A 17,373-nucleotide genomic window follows, 5' to 3' on the forward strand; every position below is an offset into this window, starting at 1 on the left:
AACACGTAATCATAATTTATTAGTTGATTATATTTTGTATTACCAACCTAAATCTGCAGAGTAACTTAAGTTATCAAATAAATGTCTTAATAGATGTTTCCCTTTGAAATGTGGTGTTGCACAAGAATAAAGTAGCAGAAACGGAAATACTCGAGTAAAAGATCATACTGTGAGTAGAAAACTCACAGTATGTAGTAGTTTTCTGTCCCTTTAAGAGGAGGCGGAAATGTATGAAGCCCGAGGGAAGCGTTGCCTGTTAGGTGTCATCCCCCGTGAGTATAAATCTAAACTATATTTTAATAAATTCGAAATTCACCGCTATCACACATACTATTGCTTGCGTTTTGTATCGTTTTTATGTTTTCATTGCCAAAAAGTGTTTCACCTCGACTAATTTCGTGTTAAAACAGGAAGCTATGTTTATGTGACTGGAGGATATTAGAAAAGACCTGGCAACATAAGCTGTCATATTCCGGCGCGGGAAACTCGTAAACAACACACGCAGCGGAAGAAAGCCCTTTAAGGCTGTTTTCAAAGAGTTACGCACGAGCTACAAACGTGTGTTTTCGTCAGTTTTAGTAGCTATAATTGTATAACAGAAGAAGCTAAAGTAGCTCGCGGTTATTAAAAAACAGGCCTTTCGCTACTAAATTCTGAAATGTGTCAGCGATAATGTCGCGTTTATAGCGTTAGCTAGCTATCAAGTAGCTGTTAGCTGACAGGTTCTGCTCCAAATTATGTGCGAAATAGATTTAAGTTCGTGAAATTTGTCCGCTTAGGAGTGTCGACCCTGTAAATGAAACCATGGATCGATATAACGAGGTGAAACTGCAGCTGAAGAGCTGGGAGCAAGGGTTTGTCACAGAGCACAACAGGAAACCAAACAAGGTAATTTAAACGTTGGTCGAGAGTTAGCAGGCAGCGACATAATGGAAACCCCTTGCTTTGATTTATAATAGCAAGATGTTTTGTATGCATGTCGTTTGTTTATTGTTTTTTGTGCATTCATTGTGTGTCTGTTTGTCCACAGGACATTCAACTGCAAAGGCAGTGTTGTTGTTGTTGTCATTTCGTTTCCCTTTCTGCTTAATTCAACAACAACACTTAAAGTGGTGTAATAATTCAACTGCTGAAATACTGATATTTCGAAATTTAATTACATTTTAATAAGTTCTCTGTTACAGGATATAAATCCTCCACACCAGACTCACAAACTAAAAAAAACAAACTATACAACAAAACAATAAAACAATATACATACAATAATTACAAAAATAATCACAAATCAGCTTTAAAAATGTAAAAAAAATTACTTGACCAGAATTTATCCAATCTATTTTTATAAGAGTTAAAGTAGTTTAATGAATTAAATATAATTGACTGTCAATATACTCAATTATCATCACCAATACTCAACATATAATGCACATGCTGTACATATTTCTTATTCTTATTTCTAATGATGCATTTATTGTGTTGTACATTGTAGCATAATACACATTTTATATTTCTTAAGCTTTACATGTTAGTTCTATACATTGTACTGTAGCACAATGCACATATTTTAATTTTTTTCCCACATTCTACACACGAAACACATAGATATTTATATTCTTATTATCTTAAGAACTTAATTAGTGTTAAACATTTTAGAATAATGCACATACTTCATTTTTATATTTTCCTTACTTCTTATTTCCATACCATTATTTCTACTCAGTCATAATTGTCTATACTTTATATCTGTAAAGACACACAGTATCCCCCATGGATGGATAAAGTATTGCTGATCAGATTTCACAAAAGTTGACCATTATAATGATCATTCATTTCCAGGAGGACATTGATCAAGCTCCAGAGGAGACTAGGAGTGAGTATGATTCATAACTTTCCACACAGATAAACAGAAGTATCTCTTTGGCTCTTATATTGAGCCCATCTTCATCTTAATTAATCTGTTTGCAGACAGCAGCACATATACACACATATCGAATTCTGTGTCTATATTCCAGAGCTGTATAAAGAGTACCGCAATCTGAAACAAGTAAAAGAAAACAGCAGCAGTGATGCAGCCAGCGGACATGCTGATCAGTCCAAATCTACCACCGAGGTCAACACAGCCCAGAAGGTACTCAACAAAACGTGTTTGTAAGACGTAAGAGTATTTTCTATTTCTTTCTATTGTCTTGTCCATGACTGACTGCCTGTCGTTGATCTACGTAGGAGTCGGACTGTTGGGGTGCACATCTGAACCGCAGCTCACAGCCTGCTCCTCCTCCCAGACTGACAGCTGAGGAGAGAGACAGTCTGAAGGCCTCTGCTCAGTACTATGGCCTAAAGCTTAAAAACAACCTGACTACACTCAGTAAGGTGAGACAAACTACATTACGGTAAAGAGAGAACTGTAAATCTCCTCATTGTGCTAGGATAAAGCAACAAATCGGTCACCGTTACAATGATTTCTTTTGGTTGGTTATTCCAGGAGAGACCTGTCTCACTGAAGAAATCAGGTCTTCCCGGTCGGATGCCTCTGAATTCTTTGAGAGGTGGACAAAGTGGACAGACAAACAGCCCTGTTGCTGCTGCTGCTGCTGCTGCTGCTGCTGCAGAGATCGCTGCCACCGACCGAGAGTCCAGCCCTTTCACACCAAGGTAATTAAATGAAAGAAAGTAATGTTAGCTGTATATTATCAGTGCATTATTTAATGATATATAGACAACTGCATTTTTATTACATTTTGACATCAGTATATTTAATGATGTCCAAGTTTACGTCTTCAGATGTCTTGTTTTGCCTGTTTTGATCCTAGTAGTGGAGAGCTGACATCAGATAAAGCGTTTGTATTTTTACTTCCAAAAATGCCAAAACAACATTTAATCAACTACCAAACAGTTCAAGATGTTTTGTTGATTGGTTAATCAAATATTTTTTCAAGCCCCTCTTGTAATATTAAGTACACAAAGATTTTTCTCTGTTTTAGATTTTGTAGAAACCATTTTCATAAATTTCATTTCCTAAACTGGGATACTGTCATAGTATTGTAGTATTGTTTTGCTTTTTATTGGTATTTGCACAATATGCAGTTATTCAATTTTAAACAGCCAGATCTGTGATGAAACAAATGCAACCTCTAGCAATCTGGGAAATGAAGTACTCAATATTACGCATCTTTCAATCTTTTTATAACGATTAAACTGCATTCAAAGTAACGAGCCCTGCCATGTTACCCATATTTAATTGCATTTTCTGCTTTTTATCAACACTCTCAGTTGCCTTGCTGCTGCCATCATAACTTTCTAAGCCAGGTAGCCAATTAAACACCAGTATTGACCAGTAATGGCCCACAAATGTTTTATCTGAACTTTTCCCGTAATTGTGTCCTTCTTCACAGAAGATCTAAGACTGGTCTTGGGTCTGTGGCTGCAAAGACGCTCCAACCAGTGGAGCCCGAAGAGCCGTTTGCACCATTTAAACCTGTCAGAGAGTCTTGCGAAGAACCTCCAAATGCTGCCAGTAGTTGTAGTAATGCAAGTATTATTAGTAGTAAGAGTAGTTTGGGTAATGTAATTAGTACACACAATCAAAATCTAGCTCCCTCACCAGCCAGATCTTCTGCCTTGTTGTCATCACTGTCTTCTCCGGATAGAGAGGGAGCTTCAATAGGAGAAGTAGGAGCCACGGTAAAGTCAAATGAAAGAACAGGAGGCAAAAAAGAGCATGTCGAAACTCTAGGGACTCCACATAAGAGTATTAATGATGATGCAGGTGTTGGGACTCCGCTGAGCTTGAGAGGAAGTCCTCAGGTTCTCGGAGGTTTCAGAGGAGGAATGGGAGGTAGAGGCGTCGGAGGAAGGCCGTCTCCTGCCAGCAGACTGAGTTTTGTTGACAGGAAGTGGCTGGAGAGGTGTCAGGTGTTTGGAGAGATGGAGGTTGAGGTGAAGCCTGGATCAGGCAACCAGGAGATAACACTGGAGAAAAGAGGAGATGGAGAGCGGGGAATAGATGCAGAAATAGATGCAAAGGGAGAGAGAAGAGACGCAGTAGACTTTGGAAGAGATGAAGCTTTTAGGAGCATTACTAAAGACAAAGAAGATGGTTCACCGAAACCTGCTCTACAACATAATGAAAAAAGCAGAGGAGGAGGAGGAGGAGGAGGAGGAGAGGCGAAAAGGAAGGGAGGTGAGGAGACGGAAACAGGATGGACGCCCCCTTTAAGTCCAGAGGACGAAAATGAGAGTAGTCACAAATCCAAAGGTACAAAGAAGAGAGGGAGGAAAAGGCAGAGAGAGGGAGAGAGCATGGAGGGAGAGACGACAGACGAGGGAGGAGCGAAGAAGAGGCGCAGGAACGCCACAAAGAAAGAGGAGAGCTCTGATGTAAACCTTAGACCAGCTCAAGAAGGAGGGAAGAAAAGGAGAGCCAAGAAAAAGGAGGATGGAGAGGCAGAAGAGGAGAAAGAAACCAAAGCACCAAAGAAGGTAAGTCAGTTAGTTTGGATTCAGTACCAGCCCACCCCCTCGATCATTAAAAAGTTTTTGAAGGCATTGAATTAATCAATCTCAAAATTAGGTTTTAGTTTGTCTTAAAATGTCTGAAATTATTTTTTCCTAAGTCTTAATAGTGCTAAGACATAAAAGGTACAATGTTATTTTTTTTTTTAATTGCATTGTTAAATCTAAAAAAAAAAAAAAAAGTGGTAAAATAAAAGGAAAAATTCACAGAATGCTACTTAGATTGCTGTTACCCAAAAGTCATGTTTTATATTAAAGTAAGTATTTGGGCAAACATTCTCTTTAACCCTAAGTAATAGGTCTTTTTTTTCAAGTTTTCCCCTCAATTTTAGCTATAGTGAACTCAGTTGTAAATTTCATTGAGTGGCGTTAAAAAAGTCTGAAAAAGTCCTTACTTACAGTAAGCTTTAGGAACAGTGCGTCCATTTTTGTGTGCAGTTAAGTTAAATAACGTATAATGTCTGTCAAGGTTTCTCAGGAGAACTTGTTAGGAGAAATAGAGGAGGAATACGGAGCGAGGAGAATGTACCACACGCAGCCTGTCAGAGCCAAGTAAGACCAAACACGTCCTGCTGCAAAATGACTTTTAAACACCTTCAGTTTTATTTTGTGTACAAATAATTCTTTATTTATACAGAGGCGTGAAGAGTGCAGAGGGTAACTTTGTGAAGATAAATCTGAAGAAGAAATCTCACGTCAAAGGATACGCACTCAGAGGTGCCGGGCTACGCAAGCAGGTACGTTTTGTATATATGTGTGTTTGTGAATATGCGTCTTCAGAGAAGTTGTCAAAACATTAAAGGAGCTCTGGACAAATGTTCATGGTTAAGAAGCTAAATTTTAATACATTTGCTGTGTTATTCTTTGCCAGATCTCATAACTGGATAGGAAGGATAAGCAGTCATGGAAAATGAATGAATGCATTTCTTCAGTATTCTTTTAAAAGATGGATATGTTTGTGTGCTTTTGTCAAGAAAATCTAAACCGTGCATACAGTTTGACACGACTTATGATAAAACAAAATGTTTGCAGACAGGGTTCCTGCAGATCCTTAAAAAGTCTTACAAAACACTGAAATATAAATCTTAGGAATCTCAGAAATCTTAAAATAAGACCTTAATTGGTGTTGAAATGCCCTAAATCAATCTTTTGAAAGTCTTAAAAATGCAAAGACACAGGAAGTAGGATTGAATTATTGTTTTTTTTTCCTCGATGTTGCATTGTAATATCTCAAAGTATTTGGTAACATCTATTTAAAAAAAATAAAATATACTAAATGCCTCTTTCAATAACTTAAACTTAAAATTGTCCCTAACCCAAAGATTTGATGTTGTTTCTTGTTTTTCTTTTTCAGTTTCTTAAATTTTGGTTATTACAAAATTGGTTTTGAATTGTAGCATCAAAAAGTCTCAAATTTGACCTCCCTGAAGCTGTAGAAAAAATTCAGAAAATACACTTGTTTGTTGCATAATTCTTTGCCAGATCTCATGAATCACTCTCGTGTATTGCTAACTGAAAATAAGACCAAACCTTCCTTCAGTACTGTTGGGAAGAATGGTGTATTTGTGCACCTTTGTTGCAGAAATCTAAACCATGCATCCACTTTCACAAGTTATTAAACTGCCAAATTATACTCCTAGGTCTTAAAATATGTGTGCTTGACTGTCATAAATATACTCTGTGTGTTTTTTAGATGTACATGCAGAAGTTCCTGCTGAAAGGCGAACGTTTCGGTGGAGGTGGAGGATTTTTTGGCAGAGGAAGGAGGGGTGGATTCAGAGGGGGGTTCAACCGGCAGGGTGACACCTGCTACAAGTGTGGAGGGACGGGACACTGGGCCATCGACTGCAAGGGACGAGGTAATACAAAGTGACGCATGCACACAAATGACTGTTTAATTTCCCCTTTTGATTTTCCCCAAACATGAATAAATGTCAGTGAGACAACACGTTTCTCTAAAAATATATTTGTTCATTACTGAGGATTCAACTCATCTGCGATCGGTTATTTATGTCCTCAGTTAATGTAATCTTTTAACACACAACATTAACAGAGCAGAACAAATGAAAAACTGTATAACTAACCTGAACAGTGGATGCAATAACCCAGTCTTCATGTGGGTTATCATGCACGAGACCATACGAGGTGCCAGTGTGTATTTGGCCCATGTACTGATTTCTCTGATTTACTACTATTACTGCTGAGTGCTGCTTGTTCTTGTCTGTCAGTCTGTGTTTGGTCTGGGTAGATTTGAAAATTGAATTTCCTTTTTGAGATAAATAAAGTTGTCTGAAGTCTGAATAACTGCAGGAAGATTGTGAGTAAAAATATTTTGAGTAGATTATTTCCTGTGAATATTGAATCAGAGATGAGTTTTCCTGATATTTTTAGCAACTTTTTATACAGTTCTCTGTCCATTTTATGTAATTTTGTAATAATTATACACACTTAATAAGCTTCTTTTTTTTGACAGATTCAACCTTTTCTCCTCCCTCACTCTTGGTCCTTGTTCTGTTAGCTTTTGAGTTGTTTAAACTGCATGCTTTTCTCGTGCAGGACGAGGCTATTTAGCAGGGAGTGACGGCTCTGAATATGTAGCTTGACGTCGTGTCTTCACTGTGCCATTATCCTGTTGGATTTTTTTACATTTATACCTCGTATAATAATCTTAACATTAGAAATAACACTTTCATTTAGTTTATGTCACAGAAATGAATGAAATGCTGAGATATAGGCTCCAGTACATATTTAAAAAAAATGTTCTTACATCATGTAAACTCAGAAAGGCCTTGCGACCTCTAGTGGGCATTAAGACTCTCAGGTTGGAAACCAGTGTACTAAGCCGTACTTTAAAAGTTATCGGATCATTCAGTTTTCATAGCCGGCTGACCAGTTGTAGAATGAGCCAAATTCAGTCAGTTCAAAAGCTGCTTGCTTGAACACATCATGGGCAAACTAGTGATGCTTTATGCAGCTGTTTTCCACAAGACTGCAAATATATTAACTTTGAATTGCTGTTTTTGATAAACAACTCTGTTTTTTAGCCCCTCCCCCTCCTGTTTCTGAGGAGACGCCTGCTGAGGAGGAGCCGTTTGAGCTGCCCACCTTGGAGGAGGTTGCCAGGGCAACAGGGACGCTGCGTACTGAGCCATTGGGTAGGCCTGTTGAACTTAGAGTCTGGTGACATGCCATGTGTTTCACAACCTGGGTGCCGCTCTGTGCGAACTTTTAAGGGTACTTACGCAGGTTGTGCTAGCACAGCCGGCTTACCAGAAATCCCACGTTCGGAGCTGATCTTCTACCAGGCATCGTTTTCTGACTGTTTATTAAAATATTGTCCATGTACAATATGCAAAGCTCTGGGTAGTCTTGCACTGAAATGATTAACTTCTTCTCCATATTTATCACAAACTGATATTTATGGAAGAATGGAAAGATATTGAGGATGAACGCTCATTTGTAATGGTGCCGAGGTGCATACGATATTCAATTTAAAGCAAGTAGTAATACAAAAGAACAAAAGGGTTTTACAAACTTGAGAACAATGACAGTTACAGTCAGATCACAAATTAAACCTTGGATTTCTCCCAGTGTTATCAGTGAGGTCAGCTTAAAATTTAGCTGAAGCATATTCCAAGTGTTTGACTTAAAATTAACAGTTTAAGTGTCAAGACAATATGTCTTGTTTTTTCATGTTAAAGATAAGTTCAGAGGCCATATGGAGCACTGGAAGATTCACTTCTACAATCATAAACTATACATTTCTTTATTAAAGATATAAACAAATGCTTTGGTGACCTTAGTGTCATCTTAGTACCGTCCCCCCCTTAAGATTCAGAGTCAATTTTGCTGCAGTCACCAGTGCAACTTAACATCAGATTCAATTTTAGAAAGAATAAAATTTAGCATATACCAGCTGGAGCATTGCAGGTGTTTTGGGGTTTGTGTATTGTGAGCGTTTGAATTTTGATGTGTTTGTGTATTCCAGTGGCATCTCCAAGCATCACAGAAGAGCAGCCGTCCCAAGAAACAGAGGTGGACAGTAACCGTAAAGACGAGGTGTTGCTGAATGTGATTCGTCCCGATTATGAGCGTCCTGCTCCGCCGCCACCAGTGGAGCCACTTTATCAGCTTAAAGATGATGGGAAAGTCCCAGGTAAACTGTCACTGCGTTCATGTTTTTAAGAACAACAAGATGAAAAATAGACATCCTGTACATTTGCTCAGTTTACATTTATTTTGTGGTAAATTTCATCTGTGTAGAAACACCTGCTGAGGTGTACGCAGCTCTCAGAGAACTCGGCTATCAGTCATTTAGACCAGGACAAGAGGAAGCCATCATGAGGATCCTGTCAGGTATAAACTATACACACATGTAAGACCAAACCACAAATACACATATAAACACATCTGCAATCTATGTCTGTTTGTGTCACTTTTCCCTTCAGGTCTCTCTACCCTCGTAGTGTTGTCGACAGGGATGGGTAAATCGTTGTGCTATCAGCTCCCCGCCTACCTGTACGCTAAGCGATCAGAAAGCATCACTTTGGTCATTTCACCTCTCGTCTCACTGATGGATGACCAGGTATTAACCCTCGCTCTCACACACAAACCAAAAGACTACACATGCAGAAATCAGTCAACAGATTTTCATCACTAAATGTAAATAGACAGAATTATGTTTGTACTACCGAATACCAGCTCATGTTAAATCAGTCACGGACAAATTAAAATATCTGAGAGGGCATCTGAGTGAGAGAATAAGTTAAGAGTAGGGGTGGACAGATTATTGGCCCGGCTGATCATTGGGGCCGATATTTGGCATTATGCTGATTATCTGTATCGGCATTTCATTTTAATGATGGACGATAAAATCAATTAATTAAAAAGTTCAAAGAAAGTGTCAACATGGGAGGAACTTTTACTTTGTAAAGCCTCAGGGAGCTATTTTTATTTCTTCATTTTTTTCTTTACAAAAAAAATTGTTGGTAACTTACTGTATATGCTGTTGAACATTTCTGATTAAACATTTGCTAAAGGCATTTAAACAAAGTTTTGTGTTGGAGTTTGTAATATTACAAATTCTAAATATTGACAGAAAGATTTTCATTTTTATTGTACATATATGTTGGATCCAAATATCGGTTATTGGTCTCATTAAGTACTAATAAAAAAAATTCTACAACTGAAATGACCCATGTGTTAATATAGAGAAAATAAAGTATGGAAAAAGTAGGGTTGGGTACCAGTGCCAGGCGCAGCTACTGGTATCGTTTCAAACATATATGGTGCTGAGCCGGAGCACAGAATAAACATCTTACTTTGAACAGTTATGCGGTTAATGCTTTCTGTTTTCACTGTCTTTTGTGTGTGTTTGTGTGTGTGTGCAGCTGTCTGGCCTGCCTGCTAATCTTAAGGCAGCCTGTATCCACTCCAACATGACGATGAAACAAAGAGAGGCTGCAATAGAAAAGGTAACAAACACAACATCAGACTTTAGAGTTGGAGAAAACAAAATAGTCATAGTTTCAAACCCTAACATCTTCCTGTGTGTGTATGTATGTGTATGTGTGTATGTGTAGAGTAAAACACCCCAACAAATTAACATTTTTTTCATTTTTCTGTAAACTGTTCAGAGGTATTTTTTTAAGTTCAGTAACACAGTTTAAACCAAAGACAAATCTTGAATGCGTACAGATATTTGTTCAGTAGTATTTTCAGCCAGTGTGCTCTCCTTCCTCTTTTTCCAGGTGAAGTCAGGCCAGGTGTGTGTGCTGCTCCTCTCTCCGGAGGCTCTGGTTGGTGGAGGCGGTTCAGGTTCAGGGTGTCTGCCCTCTGCTCAGGAGCTCCCTCCTGTGGCCTTCGCCTGCATCGACGAAGCTCACTGTGTCTCGGAGTGGTCACACAACTTCAGGCCCTGCTACCTGAGACTCTGTAAGGTGGGTTTATGATAGTCTGTGTTTGAATTCCAGGACTGCAGTTTCTGTCTGTCCTAGACATTTTAAATCAACATTAGATGAGAATACACAGAGTTTTATTGTGATAAATATATAACATTATGATATTAATACTTAAATTATAGGTTAAATGGTCAGCAAACGTATGGTTCAGATACTTTAAGAAGACATGAACAACACAATTTCAGCACATTTAAAACTGCCATGCTCACAGTATGTGAGTGTTTCTTAAAGTTTCAAATTGAGTGCAATGAGAGACAAGAGTAAAGGATTGCAGTTTACAAAAATCTCACCGCAAATATTGATTGGATTTCTCATTTTAGGCCTTGTTCAGACTCCTAGCCCAATATTTCTTTTTTTTTGGCATATCCAAATCGGACCTTTAAAAAACCCCAAAGACACATGAAATGCAATTTTGCATATTGCAACCTAGGTTTCACCTCCATTTCTTATGCGTCAGCAAAGGACAACGGTGTCAGCAGCTTTGCTATGTAGTTACAAATGTCTAAGTTATCAGTAGGCCTCAGTATCTACCCATGCAGATAGATCTGTGATCTGATCGCTGCCAAATAACAGTACGCACTCCAAGATCTGATATGAGAAACAAATCTGAATTGCCCGCAGGATGAACGTATCACCAGTAGTCTCTAAGATGAGACTTAAAAGCCTGAAAACAATATTAGAGATTCAGAGAGAAATATTTTTCATAAATTAGCATAATATGCACTCCCTACTTGTGTTCTGAACAGTGTTGTTTCCCCTGATGACTGCTACAATCTTGAGTACCAGTGCGTCTGTCAGCAGCAAGTCAAATACTCAAACATCCATGTATGCACAGTTGCTGCAACAGTCACAAAAACAATATGATGTATGTGTGTTTTTAGGTACTAAGGGAGCGTTTGGGAGTGCAGTGCTTGCTGGGACTCACTGCTACAGCCACACTATCCACTGCTATGGACATTGCACGACATCTAGACATCACTGACCAAGAGGGGATTGCAGTCCGATCTGCAGCAGTGCCCCCAAACCTGTATCTGTCCGTTTCCATGGATAGAGAGAAGGATCAGGTGTGATGAGCAGCTTGTTTCTCTGTGTGTCTGAGCAATGCAAGGCAGAGCTGACAGTATTTGTCAGTAAAGGTTTTTGTCTATAAAGTTTGAAAATTTCTCTTAATATTTCTCTCTGTCTTCACTGTCTTTATGTTTTTAGGCTTTAGTCTCCTTGTTGAAAGGCGATCGTTTTGGTTGCCTGGACTCCATCATCGTCTACTGCACCAGACGAGAGGAGACAACTCGTGTGGCGGCGCTGCTCAGGACCTGCCTTCAGGGTGTGCTGGTGAAAGAAAACAAGCAAACCAACAGCAGCAGTCAGACACTTCACAACCCTATAGGACAGAAAAAGAAAGAACTGGGTAAGAGTGGAAAAAAATCATATTTTTAATTAATTAAAAACTCTAAAAACTTCTCTCTCTTTGACTCAATGTGTCTGTCTACTGTTTCCATGCTTTCCTGTGTTTCTACATTTAGCAAGGAAGAAGATACGCAAACCGCTGAAATGGCAGGCGGAGTCGTACCACGCCGGTTTGTCAGCTTCAGAGCGCCGTCGTGTCCAGAACAACTTCATGTGCGGGGAGCTCAGAATCGTGGTGGCCACTGTGGCGTTTGGCATGGGCCTCGATAAATCTGATGTCCGCGGTATCATCCACTACAACATGCCAAAGGTGGGAAGTGGTCTGATTTATCTAAAGCAAAAAGTCCTCAAACTTCATCCCAACTCATTTTGCGACTAAGAAATGTTTGTGTAATTTTTACCGCAAGGTCCATTCTGCAACACTTTATTTTTCATGCTCTAGTAGATGTTTAGATTTCCATTTATTTATGTTGAATTTTCTTTAATGCTTATTTTCTACCCCATAAAATTTAAATATATACACGAAAGCTGCTTAGTTAAATAGATAACATCTGGTCTTAAACCCAGATATTGCACCAAAAACAACTATAACAAGAAAATGTCTGTGCTAACACTAGAGCTGAAGTCTTATTTATCTAGTTTTTTTGTTTTACTGTTTTTCCAGAGCTTCGAGAGCTACGTTCAGGAGATTGGGAGGGCAGGGAGAGACGGAGAACCAGCACACTGTCACCTCTTTCTGGACCCTGAGGTAAGATGGAAACTGTCTGTCTATTCTAGGAAAGTAAGTCGGGTATTTGTCTGTAATTTGACAGCCTAAAATACTGCATTCAGTTATTTTGCAGTTTCAATAATGTAAAGCAGGCACGGTAAAACATCATGTCAAATGGTAAAACCAAATGAATTGGATTTTTTAAAGTATTTTTTTGGCACAAGTATTTATGTTGGCTGTATTTAACATGGTTTTAATAAATCTATCTTACTTACAGTGTATCATCATTTTTCCCCTGTGGTAGAAATGTAATAAGATGTAATAATACACAGATTACAGACAGGAAGTCACATCTGTAACTGTTCACATGTTCTCGACTCCCCCGTTTCTTTCGTCCTGTTTGGCTTTCTGGTGGTCTTCTTGGTGCCGTCACCTACGTTACACAGTATATTTTCAGTATAAATCTAATTGATGTATGTGTGTGTGTGTGTGTGTGCCTATAGGGTGGGGACCTTCATGAGCTCCGTCGTCATATCTATGCAGACACAGTGGACTACTACACAGTAAAGAAACTGGTCCAGAAAGTTTTCCCACCATGCAAATGTAAACAGATACACCAGAAACAACATGAACTTGTAAAGGTAACTCTACCTGTGTGTTTGTGTTTGTTTGTGTGTGTGGGTGTGTGGTTTAAATGCAGTTTCAGTTAATACCTTTGAGATTATGCTACTAATACAAAAACACTAAAACTTGTAAAGGACATTGAAGATTCGGAGCTGCTGGAAATGATGGATGTGTGTGATCAGGAGAGCAGCCTGAATGCTCCCACTCAGCAGGATATCGTCCACACAGACACAACAGTAACGCCAACTGCACAGGTGATTTATATATTTTTACTCTTTCTTCTTTAGTCTTTCTCCCAACGAAAGACAAAAATCTTAAGTTTATAAACAATGTGTGGTTGTTAAGTTTATTTTAATGAAGTCATCTGTATGGCAAACCACAATTTTGGACAAAATTATGATGTGACTTTGTTTTCACTGCAAGGAATCGTCACATCCCGCTGGAGCTGAACAATTCCTCCGAGACGACAGAGCTGAAGGAAAGGAAACGGAGGAAGAGGAGGAGAAAGAGGAGCAGATGGTTGAACGTGAGGGTCTCGACGCTTCAGCGAAGCACAAAGACGTGGAAGCGAAAGCAGCTGGTGACTGGCCAAGGGACCAGGAGGAAGAGAGCTGTGATTGGCCCAGAGAGCGAGTGTGTCACACGCACGAGAGAGCGATTCCCATCCAGGAAACTGTCGAGGCGCTGGACATCACAGAGGAAGGTAGGTGGAAACACACACAAGGTGTGTATGTTTGTGCATTTAATCACAACAAAGATAGATGTGTTGATAGACAGTTATGTATGTGGGAGGACAGATGAACATGCAGAGTTTTACAGTACATCCAAAATACAGTAAAACTTGGTGGCTATGATGCTACAAATACACTATAAAAAACAGTGGTAAGAGAAACACTTGGAAAAACCCCACTCAGTTGTTGAAATGTGTCTTTCTTTCTTTGCGTGTCTGTTTCAGGTGTAGAAACGCTGCTCTGCTATCTGGAGCTGCATCCCCAGCGGTTTGTCGAACTTCTTCACCCGACGCTGTCTGTGTGTAAAGTCAGCTGCTATAACGGACCAAGACAGCTCCAGAAAATCACTAAAATGTAAGAACTTCCTGTATTCTTAGGATACACTGATGGTTATATAAAGACACAGATATGTTCTGCACATTTGATCACACTTTACTTATTTTTCTGTATTTTACTTTGTTGCACAGTTGCCCTCCAGTTGCCGTGGTGCTGGCCAGGAAGCGGATGGCGGGCGAGCGGGTGGAGACATGCGATCAGCTGGAGTTTGATGTCGTTGAGGTTGCGGACACTATGGGATGGCAGCTGCCTCTTGTGAAGAGAGGACTCAGACAGCTGCAGTGGAGCACTGGTATGTGTATGCACCAGTGACGTATTAAAAATCACACACAGCTTAAAGCAGCTTGAACTCTTCTGCAGATGTCTCTTGAAAATAAATATTTTTTTTGTGTTAAATGTGGGGTCTACAACTTTTTGTCATCCTTTTCTCCTTCTTGCCTTAACGTTTCTTCAATAGCAAATTGAAGCACTCAACAATGAATTTAAAATATTTGTGTTTCAGTTGGAGGACGTAGCGGCGTCCATGTTGAGTTTTCCTCCATATCTTTCTACTTCCGTTCCTTTGGCGACCTCAGCGATGAGGAGATGGACAGAGTTTGTCAGTTCCTCCATAATCGAGTGCAGAACCAAGAAAGAACGCAGCTTTACCAGCTGACCGCCTGCTTCAAGGCCTTCAAAAGGTAAACACACACACACGCACACACACACACGCACATACGCCGTAAAACCTTTTTTGAATTTTTCTTTTTTACCCTCAGGTAAATGTATCATGAGAACCAACAAATGTTTTTTTTTTTCGACAGGCTTGAAACGTTTCTCAGACTGCTGACTAGGGCCGCCCTATAGTCAAAAAATATGATCTTTTATACTTTTCTCCATATTGATTAATGTCAATATTATCGTTAATATACAGTATGTAATTTAATAATGCTACCAATTTGAAGAAAATCCTTATAATAACTTCTTTAAATTTTTCTTTTAATGTATCATTCTGTCTTGATCCTGCTTATTGTTATTATTAATATGAATATGCTCTGTTTACTGCCTTTATTTTATTTTTTAAGCACTTTATAAATGCTGTTTTTAAAGGTACTATATAAATAAAATAATAATAATAAAATAATAATAATAATAGTAGTTATTGTTATTTTTTATAAAATTGTGTAATTCACCACCTCTGTATGCCAATGTGAAATCCTCCACATCGTCAAAACCCTAAACTTTTTTTAAAAATCCAGCACAGAAAATAGAGTCCTGTAAAATGTCAGTTTCAAGATGTCAAAAGAATGAGTTTTATAAAATTAATTAATAATAAAATTAATAATTTTGCTCATGTCTGTCTGCTCCTTGTACACCTGCGTGTGGATGTCGTCCTCGGTCTGTCTGCTTTACACTGTGTCTGTACATTATGTTGCAGTGTTGCTTTCCAGAGTGCACTCTCATGTCTCGACGACCTGGATGAGAGTCGCAGTCTGCAGCTAAAAGACCTTCTCTCTGAGTACTTCGACAAGAGGCGAGACCGAGGCCACACACTTGCACCACTAGACATCGAGGAGCTCGACAAATATAAGGTAAAATACATGGTGTGGCCATCAGGGGATATCAGTTGAATTTGTGTCTGGATTTTGGAGTTTACTTGTGTGTTTGTTTGCAGTTTTTAGACTGGGAGAATCAGATCAGAGCGGACATCAGAAGTTTTCTCTGCAACCGAAGTGATGAGAAGTTTTCTGGGAGAGCTGTTGCTAGAATTTTGCATGGGATAGGTGAGCGCTCACAAACCATAAATCTAATAACCTCCTTTAAAAAAAACAACTCACACAATCACAGATGCCACTATGAAGGTTTAACTTAGGTTACTGCTGAGTGCAGTTTATTCCCACACAGCATATAAACCATGTAGCTTTATTCTAATAAAACAGGTTCACTTGAATAATTCAGTGCCTCGAGTACAACTCACTTACCTGCTGAAAATGACTAAAGGACTCTTCACCTCTAGAGGGAGTTATAAGATCAATGGATACATTGTGAGCTTGATTGTGTTAATCTCATTATGGCTGGGCACTAATTTTAGGATATTACAAAAAAAATCCAAACCAATTTTGAAAATTGTATTTTCTCAGTTTGCATACATTTGACAACATTACAAAGTTAACTTCCAGTGTACGGACAATATATTATGTTATTTTTATTCCATCTAATTCGTGTTTTTTTTTTAATATTCTTCTATCATTTTTGCAGTTTTTTCTCTTGCTTCTGACTCCTGAGCAGCTGTAATGTTTGAAATTCCCTCTTGTGGGATTAATAAAGTCTTATCTTTTAGTCATGCCAGGGAGACTTTATTCTCTCTTGCAGGCAGATTTCTCTCTAATTTGATATTACACCACCACCTCCAAAAAAAACCCCAAAACACCTGCTCTCTTTTTATCCCTTCTCTATTCATAATGTTAAAATATTATCTCACAAGCTTACTCCGGATTTGTTTATTTATTGTTGTTTATAATTTTCAAAGGTCTTCTCTCTAATTACTATTTATTTGTCTCTCATTGGCTATCGCATGTGCATCTGGAGTTTTGCAAATTAAAAAGTTTGAAGCTACCCTCGTGGCCCCAGTGAGTCTGACAGAAGTTTGCGAGGGTCCTAATTTAATCTGGGTTTGAACAGAATGTCTAATGTCTAATAAATGGTACCAACTAAAGGCCCAGACCAGTTTTCCTCTTCTGGAAATGAGTCCAGAACCTCTAATATGTTGGGGTTTTTTTTCTAAATTCATAAGAATGACAGTTAACTGTGGCTCTGATAACTGTGGTTATCAGCTATGGATCAAAATGTGCTTGTTTTAAAAAGTGACACCTAATCTGTGTTTCAGGCAGTCCTTGTTATCCTGCTCAAACCTACGGCAAGGACAGGCGCTACTGGAGAAAGTACATCCAGTTTGACTTTAACCAGCTCATCAAAGTGGCCACTCAGGAGATCATTCGCTTCAAGTGAACGACCAAATGTGGACACTTTTTCTACAATGCAAAGCTTTGCATACATATACAAGGTATACATCTACGTTTTTCTGTTTAGGCTGTAATTAAAAATAAAATCTTTA

General features: G+C 38.8%; 1 protein-coding gene across 1 annotated transcript; it reads left to right on the forward strand.

Moving 5' to 3' along the window:
- The first annotated feature begins 524 nt into the window (after positions 1–524).
- recql4 (RecQ helicase-like 4) lies at positions 525–17,373 on the forward strand. The gene is made up of 28 exons (XM_042506722.1): positions 525–888; positions 1,837–1,870; positions 2,013–2,128; positions 2,224–2,370; positions 2,483–2,652; positions 3,393–4,479; positions 4,982–5,064; positions 5,150–5,249; positions 6,206–6,371; positions 7,557–7,667; positions 8,501–8,668; positions 8,776–8,868; positions 8,961–9,097; positions 9,903–9,986; positions 10,263–10,451; positions 11,354–11,536; positions 11,679–11,880; positions 11,996–12,189; positions 12,544–12,627; positions 13,092–13,229; positions 13,347–13,466; positions 13,636–13,915; positions 14,168–14,297; positions 14,411–14,571; positions 14,782–14,959; positions 15,697–15,850; positions 15,934–16,042; positions 17,146–17,373. The coding sequence occupies exons 1-28, from the start codon at positions 805–807 to the stop codon at positions 17,265–17,267; spliced, it is 4,824 nt and encodes a 1,607-aa protein (XP_042362656.1). The 5' UTR covers positions 525–804; the 3' UTR covers positions 17,268–17,373.

This window comes from Plectropomus leopardus, chromosome 18 (genome assembly GCF_008729295.1).
Source record: "Plectropomus leopardus isolate mb chromosome 18, YSFRI_Pleo_2.0, whole genome shotgun sequence".
NCBI lineage: Eukaryota > Metazoa > Chordata > Actinopteri > Perciformes > Serranidae > Plectropomus > Plectropomus leopardus.